Below are 9,657 nucleotides of genomic sequence, written 5' to 3'. Positions count from 1 at the left end.
GTATGAAGGGCGTACAGGTGATGGCTTGTGGTTTCTCTTCGTTGTCTTTGATTTTTCTCTGTAGAAAGCTTTGTTTTTGACCTTTCTGCCACTTGAATTGCAGAAGGAAGAGCTGTCCTTCTCTACAGAGGAGAACGGCTGTTTCAGCACTACATGGTAGCAATTCGTGAGAACTTTATGCAGACGAGTAATAGCTTCGCTACATTGTCTGCGCTAGTGTGTGTGTGGGTGAGTGTGATTTGCCAAGGCGCACACAGTAAGTGTGTGGTTTGGATGCAGAGTTTACACCTGTTTCTCAATGTTGTCTACAATCTACAAGACTAACGTGTGAAGACCGTTTTTTTTGTTGCAAGGTGTGTGTGTTTGTCTGTAACTGTGTTCCTGTCTCTTTGGTTGAACAGGTGGATCCTTCTTGCATGGGATCCAGACAGCATGTCCGCCACACAGCTGACTGTGGTCAGGTTTACCAGGCTCATTGTGCAGTCTGTGGTTCAAGCTCTGACACCTTGTGGGTGGAAGGTGACTTACTTACTGCGTTTATACCTAAACACTGATTTTTTTGTGCACCTTTGGTTTCAGATTTTTATTTTTTTATTTTTTTTCAGAATATGGATCCTCATGCTTATCAATAAATGGTTAAATCGTCTGAAGGTTTTCAGAGTCCATGTAGCTGGTGTAGGATTTGTGTGTAGGGTTACCTGATAGGAGATGGATTGCAAAATGTTCTGTGGTGTGTGCTTTTTGTTCAAATTGAAGGTTTTTAAAACCAAAAACCTTAAGTCAATTTCTCTCCATTTGACTAATATGTATACTTTTCCCCAGGTGTCTTGTCCTGTCTTGTAAGGAAGCTAGTTGTTTACATGCAATAGGGCATATTTGTTCTACAAACAGATTAACTTATGACAGAATTCTAGTTGCGTTAATAATTTTATATTAAATGAAGACTAAAATAGCACTTATTTTTATTTATTGTTTCCTGACATTGCCTTTTAAATTTTGAATGCGCTTAGAAAATTCTTCAGACGTATTTGGCAGCACCCTACTGATTTTTATCTCAGATAAATGCCATAACATGAAATACGTGTCACTGCTTCAGATTGGTACTTCTACTTGCTGAACAAGTTTGGTGACACAAGCATTCAATCTGACATCACTATGATAATAATTCATTTTCCAATCCAGTTATTTAGGATTGCCAGATGCAGTTTAAGCCTGTCATTGTTAAATTAGTTGGTCTTATGTTCTTAGACTTAATTTACCTTTTTCAAAAATTGTGAACTGTAAAGCTTTTAGCAGAAAGAACAACATTTTTGTTCAGTTCGAATCACACATCAACCTGTAAGTACTTTACTTCTCAGACACCCAAGACTTGATTCAACATGCCTTAAAGAACTAAGATGACAAAACCCAGTTACCTATATCACATGATCACTGAATTAAGAAAACATTCAAATCCATTAGAATATAACGGTTTTCTTAAAACATGCATAACAGTGAAAACAGTGTTTTCTGCATAGAAATGATAATGCACAAGACAAAGAATTTAAGAGTCCTTACGGTAACAGCTAAAAAATCTTTAAGAGTTTAATTAACATCTGCTAAATTAGCTTTCTCTATCAGTAAGGTGCAAGAGGGTGTACTTATTTTACATTGTTCATTTGGGACATTATATTGAGGGCATAAGGGGATGAAAGACAGCTAAAAGATAAACTCATAAAATAAATGACTTGTTTTTGATTTATTTGTTTGACCACAAAACATATCTCTCTATCTATCTATCTATCTATCTATCTATCTATCTATCTATCTATCTATCTATCTATCTATCTATCTATCTATCTATCTATCTATCTATCTATCTATCTATCTATCTATCTATCTATCTATCTATCTATCTATCTATCTATCTATCTATTTATTTATTTATTTATTTATTTATTTATTTATTTATTTATTTTTCTGTATTTATTGATCTATTAATTCATTCCTTGATTCATCTATTACCCTTTTGCTCTCTCTCAGTGAGCCTTCGGTTAAGAGGTCTGTCCCCCCGGCGTTTCTGGGATTTGTAGTTCAGAAACCACAAATTGACGTCAGCGGAAGTCTTGGAGCATACGCGAGCTAGGTCACATTGGTGCAGTTTTGTAATGTTTTGAGCAGCTCTGCTACGATGGAGGCAACAAACACAGGTGCTATTTCGCGTTCCTTAATTATGTTCCTTGCTTTAGTAGCATTTCGGTAATTATAGCTGAGTACTGACGTTTGGTGTCCCTTTCAAGAAACGATTTGTAAAAGTTGTGGCTACAACAGCTACGTTAGCATAACAATGTGTGTGCACGAGTGGTCTGATGACCGATTATTCATGACGTACTGTTGTCCATAGGGCTTTACGTTATTTTAGTAGATTTATCTTGAATTTAGTTCGAACCTCACCGATTTCTACAGCGAAAATAGGGCTGTAGTTTGTAATGAACTGAACAGACACACACACACAAACACAAACACTGATCATTGCTTTTTTTTTTTTTTTTTTTTGACATTCTGTGCTTCTGTTTGTTTTTAACTGCATCACCAGAGGAAATCCCTCTAAGGCATGTGGAGAAGGATGTCCTGATCCCCAAGATGATGAGGGAGAAAGCCAAGGAGCGCTGTGCAGAAAGAGTTGAAGGTCAGAAAGAGAGAAAACTCATCTTTAAGCACTAAAACCAAACCAAAAGTTATTTTCATAAAACAGACCAAAAGTTATTTTCATAAAACAGACCAAAAGTTATTTTCATAAAACAGTCCAAAACACAGTTGTACTCATTGCACCTGAAAAATGTATCCCATCAAGTACTTTTAAACCAGGAGGAGATCATAGTTCTTATAACCTTCAAAACAAGTCAGGAAATAACTAAGAACCGTCATTGCTCTTTGATTTATGTATAGTTTGACCCAAAAATATTAATGCACCTTGCAGATTTAGGTCTTATCCAAACATCTTATCCAAGATGTTTGTTTCTGATTTGAAAAAAATACCAACATCTTTCTAAACATAAGATGTTTTGCAAAAGGTTGTAGTTTGTAAGTGAATTCTCTTTTATTATTGACCTTTTTTATTAACACAGAAAGGCATTTTGGGTATGATTTACGTCCATCTCAGTAAACAATGGAAAGGTCTTAAGTGACAATTGAAAACAATTTATAATTACTGATCAGCTTTCTGCATGTCTCCACTGGGATTTTTGGAAATTAAGAATTGGTTCATGAATCGGTCACCTCAAAGTCATTGAGGTCTGAAGACCTTCCAATCAGCTCAATTTTTAGCTTCTAGCACAAAATCACTATTGGAATAAAGTATGGATCTCTAACTGGACCAGTGCCAAATGTTAATATTATTTTCATTGGAATAAATATGAAAATATTACAAACATAAGTAATTGTGAGCTTAGCTGTATCTATGGCCCGTTTTAACCATAGATTATGTCAATTCACTTGATGACCAATGATGAGTAGGTAATTAATTTACATCTATTTTGTAATTGACATGTACAAAAACCTTAAGCCAATTTTAGTGTGGTGTTTTTTGTTGTTGTTTTTTTTCATTATTTGTAGGATAATTTGTCTTTAGAATCCCCTACTGGGACATTAAAACCTTTGGACTAAGAATGTCCTGTAGAAAAGCTAAGGAGGTGTTTAACTTTAGTTATTTTGGTTTGATCATGGTTCAACTGATATATCAGAACCACAATCAATGGAAATATGCTACAATACAAAATCTTAAAAGTATCTTGCATTTAAAATACATTATTTGAGACATTAACGTGATTATTTCTCAGTGATTTCTTACAATGCTGAACAAGTATGAGAAACTGATTTGCAAAAGGTAGGTACAAGTTTAGGAACAGGTTTATTGACAAGGACAATTTTAAAATTTGAAAGGATGAAATTGTTGTACAAACTGGTGAAAGATCAGATGGACTTGTAGCTGGGATTAGTAATGACACAGGAAATGTCTTCTGGTTTTACCACTCAATGCTCTTTTACATTATAAACTAAATGCACACATGTGCTCAGTCGTAGTTTTTTATGTTTCAGTGGAATGTGGTGAATATCTTCTTCAAGAGAGCTTTGACGTGTGATTGAGTTTTGAACTGACAATTTCTAAGATGGTAGCTACATACATTTATTTCTGAGCCATAGATACTCTGTTAACCTGTAAAAATGAGTAAATTGTGGTATTGGTATTTACATTTCTATGGTATTTACATTTCTGAAAAAAAAAACAGACTTTATTTGCATTAGTCGTTTAGTTTCTCCTTTCAAAATTGTCTCACTAGAGTTTGCTGGAGTTTTGTCCCATTCCTTCACATAGAGCTGCTGTACCTGACTTAGGGTTGCTGGTTGTTCTTCATGGCACTGAGATTAGGTTTTTGTGAATGCCACTCCAAAATAGTGGCTTTGTTGTAACGGTTTTTGAAGTGTTCTTAGCATCATTGTCCTGTTTGTGCCCAAACTTATGGCCAAACACTCGAATTAATGTTTTAGCTTCATCAGATCAAATGGCCTGTGTCCAAAATTTGCCGGCTTTTTGGTGAGCTTGGAGTATTTTCTGTTATTTTTTACATAATGACTTCTTTCTTGCTGAATGGCCTTTCAGCCAACATTGTTACGGGCCTCGTTTTACTTTGAGTAATGACACCACCAGCTCTCATCAGCTTCATGTAGCATCATCAAATTGATTTCTGTTTTTTTCTCTTTTTTTTTTTAATTTTAAGTATTTTTCTGAATATTTCGAGATTTGGCACCAAAAACATGTTAATTCTCAAGATTAAGCTACCTTTTGCATGCTTGACTTAATCAATTCCTTGTTCGTGAAAAAATAATTGTAAGCTCCTCTCCCTCCCTAATCTTATTTTTTAGTATTGTATTTTTTCCCTCTTTGTCGAACTTTTGACCCTTTTGTCTTTCTTTCCTGGCGTTTGCCTGCACCTGCATCCCAAGTCGTCTTCTGCTCCGTCAATTGAGAGCCTATCCCAGTTGACTCGGCAGCTGTCGAAACTGCATCTGCATAAAAAAAAAAACACCGTGGTCGCAGCCTTGCTCTCTCGTGTGCCCTCTTGACTGCAGCGACGCATCAGCCCGATACCTAGTTGTTGTGGTTTGCAGAAATCCGACGGCAGCCTGCATGAGCCGGCGTGGTGCTGCTCTCAGAGGGAGTCCGTGCACATGCACAGGCGGAGGTGATGGGACAGTCGGTGGCTGCGTGTGTAGTGGAAACCCCCATTACGTTACAGGCTTCTCTTCTCACTCATTTTTCACACCTTCATCCCCCGCCCTCTCGTGCTTTTGTTTTTGGGTGTTTTTTTTCCTTTTCTTTTTTTTTTTTACGTCTTGTTTTCTCTGAGCCTCTGAATGTGTCTGTTTGAGATATACAAAAAAGGGTGAAAAACACAAGTAACAAGTATGTTTTCCTGTGCTATCTTTCTCCGCGTATACGCCTCTGCAGCTTGCACTTCAGACAAGTCCCACTGACCTGTATAGATTCTTCTCAGCCTAACGTGACATGATTGTTGATGATTCATGTCGATTCTCTCTTCATGTCAAAAAGCATCTAAAGTACACAATAATAGCTTCTTTCAGGATTACGTAGCATAACAATTATGATGTTCTCTCTAAACTGAGTGTATCTTGCTCCCGTATTCTATCTCAAATATTAAACTTTGAGAAAAAAGTTGGTAAGAATAATCAGCTTTCCTTTTCGAAATTAAAATCCCAAATTTGTAGCACCCTTCACACGTATTGGTAGAGAAACCTTGAAATCTCGAAATATTCAGAAAAATACTTTAAATTAATCTTTGATCGACTGTCAATTTTTACGCTAGCAATTTTAGAGAAAATAGACCTTTTGCTTGAGTTCATTTATTGAGTAAGGGAGTAAAAAAGGTGGATGGTGTGTGATGCTGTGGGCCTGTTTCTCTTCCAGATTTGTTGGTAATCTTGTTAGTGTCTGTGTCATCAGTGCTCTCACTGAATCCCTCTGACAATAAACTGAAAACAGATCATCATGGGGCTTTTCAAAGAGCTCAGGATGCCATGCACTCTAACAAAAGTCCCAGAGCCTTTGAGGTTAAAAAAAAAAAAAAAAAAAAAAAAAAGGTCCTCGGCATCACACATCATCTACCTTGCTTCCTTACTAAAGTAATACATCTAAATCAAAGTTAAACCTTATTTTTAGGCTTAGTTTATGCAACACATTAACATTGCCATTTGATTTCTCTTCACACTAACTGCTGCACTTATACTTTTTTTTGTCTACACAAATGTCAACCCCAGCTGCCTATCTTGAAGGTGGCATCACACATTTGTTCAGATCAGCTTCCTCTGACAATAAACTGGCCACACAGCTGTGCAGATGGTAGAGCTGCCGCGGTGTGGTCAGAGAGGCAACCCTCTGCAGTCTCCATCAGTACCATGGGACCATGGGACAGGGATGAGGCGCCGCTTGATTAGATTAGTCGCGCTCTTCTGCTTCTCTAAATTGGTTTTTTCAGTTGTTTTTTTTTTTTTTTTTACATTTGCATCCTAATGACAACGTCTGTGATAACCATACTGATGTCAGCGATAAGATGTCAGGGCGGCCCTTTCAATTAAAACCTCAGAGAGAGAACTTGCTAACAAGGTGAAGACTCGGTCTTCCACACCTTCCAGTCGGCTCAGTGTGTAGAGAGTTGGGTGACAGTAGCTGTGGTGCATCCCTGAAGGACTCGCTAAAGTGTCATCTAGGGCTGCTTGACTATCGGAGGGAGGGGGGGGAATCAGAGCTGCATGATATTTTGAATCATAATGAACACAGTTTTAATATGTGTAATATCCCTATTTGCAAAGGACGGCTTGGACGCGATATTTTTCAGGCATTCTTTATTCAATCGCTTTAAGGATGAACGTTCTCTGTCCCGCATCTGATAGAAATCGTGGCGACCAACGTGCTAACTGTTTGTTGCTAGACAAGCCTTAGCTAACTGCTAAGAATATGAACACTATGATATGGACGTAGCATTGTACGGTCCTATTTAAGTCCAAAAACCTGAATGAGTGAGTTTGGTGTAACCTTAATCTGAAAATACATTTTAGGAATGATTGAGAATGGACACAGTGAGCCAGGGCTTCGTGTCCAACATCAGTGTCTGACCTCACAAATGCACTACTGGAACAGTGGTTGAAAACTCCTATAAAAACTGTCTTGCAGACCCACAAGAGTTGTAGCTTTAGTAAAAATGATGTTTGTGAGCATGTAAAGGGAAGTGACCTTGGGCTCCTATAACATTTCGCCAGGTTATTGTGGCCTACAAAGTGTGTTTGCGTTCAATTCAGACTCGCCCATTATCTTCACACAAGCTTAACTTGCACAAATTAACACAGTTTCCTGTCTTGCTAAAGGTGTTAAGGATGTGGTTTAATTTTGTCTAAAGAGACACAATTACAGATTTTAAGAGTTGCGAACGGGTGAAATTGTATTGACTTCTGTTCTACATCACTATACAACCTAAATCCATTTTAGTCGTTAACTTGTACATCATGCAGATCACATCTAACTTCTAAAACGTGCTCCTTTTAATTGATGCATCATGAATTCATACATTTTCATAAAAGATGCACTAGTTTTCTTTAAAGTCTCAGCTGTCAATTCTGTTTTTTCTTTTTTTTTTTTTATTGTGTTCCAAAGAGTGCAACGTGTAAGAGGAAAAAATTGCTACAGATTCTTGGATAGATGTTGTTTTGGATCAAATGAGGAAAATGTATGATTTTTCCCATTTACACATCAAAGAATACACCTTTAACCATTATATCATTTTTACTGAAGTAAGAAAAGTGCATCAGTGTGTATGCAATTGGTTGATTTTGGTGCTTTGGTTGGTCCTCTGTATTATTGATCAGAACTGATCTGAGAATTGATGCTTTCCTGTTTTTTTGTTTTTTTTTCCATCCAGCCTTCAACAGCTGCTGCAAAGAGTCCGGCTTCTTTATGGTGTTTAAGTGTCGAGAAGAAAACGCAGCCCTGAAGGAATGCCTGACACAACAGTGAGTATTTTTGCACAACTTTCTACACCACTCGGCTCCACTCGCACCCCAAGGTGTCACAGCACCGCACGCACCAATAGCTCTCATTCAAGCTTTCTGATTTTCTTCTAAACACGACCACTGTTCCCCGTCCAGTCTCATCATTCCCAAACTTGTCCAATAGCGGTGACTCTGTACCTTCTGTTCCCTGCCAGCTACCACGATCCGGCGTTTTTTGAAGAGTGCAAACGACAGTACATTGAAGAAAAACTGGACTTTCAGAAGACGGGGATACCGGCCAAGAACAGGACCCAGAAACTTCCAACCAGCATGTAACAATCAAAACGATAACCACACGTCTTTCTTCTGGGCGCCCAGACTCCAGGAATTCTGGAGGCAGTTTGGCCAAGTTTGCTACTCATACTCACTTCAAGACTGCGTTGTGTGAAAATCTTGGGCATATTTACCATTTCTTTGGTTTGCAGTAGTGGATTTTATTTAAATGATCTTGTTTAATGTCTGGTCCATGTGTATAAAGAGTCGTAGGTGAAGTATGTAGAAAAAATGACTGCACAGGATCACTCCTGAGGAATTTCTGGGACTGCAGCACTTTAACCTGGATGTTGCATATCCAGGTTAAAGTGCTGCATATGTGCTAATTCGACTGCATCAATTGTATCAGTGTCTCTGCTTGTTTTTGCTTTGTCATCAGCACAAGACGTTGTGTGTTGCTTTTTGAAAAATCTGAAAAATATTTGAATATTACAAAGAGAAAAGATTGGAACAACCTCTTGTAATTATGTGACGTTCATACTTTGTTTTCAATACAGGAAAAAAAAACAGTTGCCAGAATTAAAACTAAATAAAAATAAACTATGGCTTTTGATAGTGCTTCGAAAAGACGTCAGCCGATTCAATAAGATTGTAATTTATTTAAGAGTACCGTAGAAATGTCTAGTAAAAAGAAATGGCTTTAAATGAAAAGTGTCTTGCATGTAACACTCATTAAGTCGACGCACTCGGAGTATGAAAAGATTCCACACAATTAGATTTTTTCAGTTTTATATACAATTGTTTTAATTAAATATTGTGATTTTAGCAGGTGTTGCATTCTGAACAATTCACTCTGAGGAACAAAAGTTCAACTGATTATCTGCCATTCCTTTAAAACCAAGTCCCGAGAAATGTCAACATATGAGAACATCATAATTGTTATGCTACGTAATCCTGAAAGAAGCTATTATTGTGTACTTTAGATGCTTTTTGACATGAAGAGAGAATCGACATGAATCATCAACAATCATGTCACGTTAGGCTGAGAAGAATCTATACAGGTCAGTGGGACTTGTCTGAAGTGCAAGCTGCAGAGGCGTATACGCGGAGAAAGATAGCACAGGAAAACATACTTGTTACTTGTGTTTTTCACCCTTTTTTGTATATCTCAAACAGACACAAAAATTAGATTATAGATAGAGATATGTGTAAATATGACCATTTAATCAATGTTTTTTTAGTTAAAAAAATGTTGAGATAATGGACTTAAACAGTCGATGCCCCGACTGGGCCGAAAGAAAGACAATACCAGAGAAGAAGATGATTTGGAATTGAAGATGCCAA

The 9,657-nt window shown here is 37.3% G+C and overlaps 1 protein-coding gene across 1 annotated transcript; it reads left to right on the top strand.

The window, feature by feature from the left end:
• The first annotated feature begins 2,065 nt into the window (after positions 1 to 2,065).
• On the top strand, positions 2,066 to 9,138 carry cmc1 (C-x(9)-C motif containing 1). Its single transcript, XM_014967180.2, has 4 exons — positions 2,066 to 2,189; positions 2,576 to 2,668; positions 7,971 to 8,061; positions 8,256 to 9,138. The coding sequence occupies exons 1-4, from the start codon at positions 2,171 to 2,173 to the stop codon at positions 8,374 to 8,376; spliced, it is 324 nt and encodes a 107-aa protein (XP_014822666.1). The 5' UTR covers positions 2,066 to 2,170; the 3' UTR covers positions 8,377 to 9,138.
• The last annotated feature ends 519 nt before the right edge of the window (positions 9,139 to 9,657 follow it).

This window comes from Poecilia mexicana, unplaced genomic scaffold (genome assembly GCF_051168715.1).
Source record: "Poecilia mexicana isolate PSO_F unplaced genomic scaffold, ASM5116871v1 scaffold_16, whole genome shotgun sequence".
Lineage (NCBI taxonomy): Eukaryota > Metazoa > Chordata > Actinopteri > Cyprinodontiformes > Poeciliidae > Poecilia > Poecilia mexicana.
The sequence above is the reverse complement of the archived record's forward strand: the minus strand, read 5'-3'. Positions and strand labels throughout refer to the sequence as shown.

Coding starts and splice junctions, on each gene's coding strand:
- cmc1 (XM_014967180.2), top strand. Junction 2,669..7,970: donor CTGTGCAGAAAGAGTTGAAG/GTCAGAAAGAGA, acceptor TTTTCCATCCAG/CCTTCAACAGCTGCTGCAAA. Junction 8,062..8,255: donor AAGGAATGCCTGACACAACA/GTGAGTATTTTT, acceptor GTTCCCTGCCAG/CTACCACGATCCGGCGTTTT.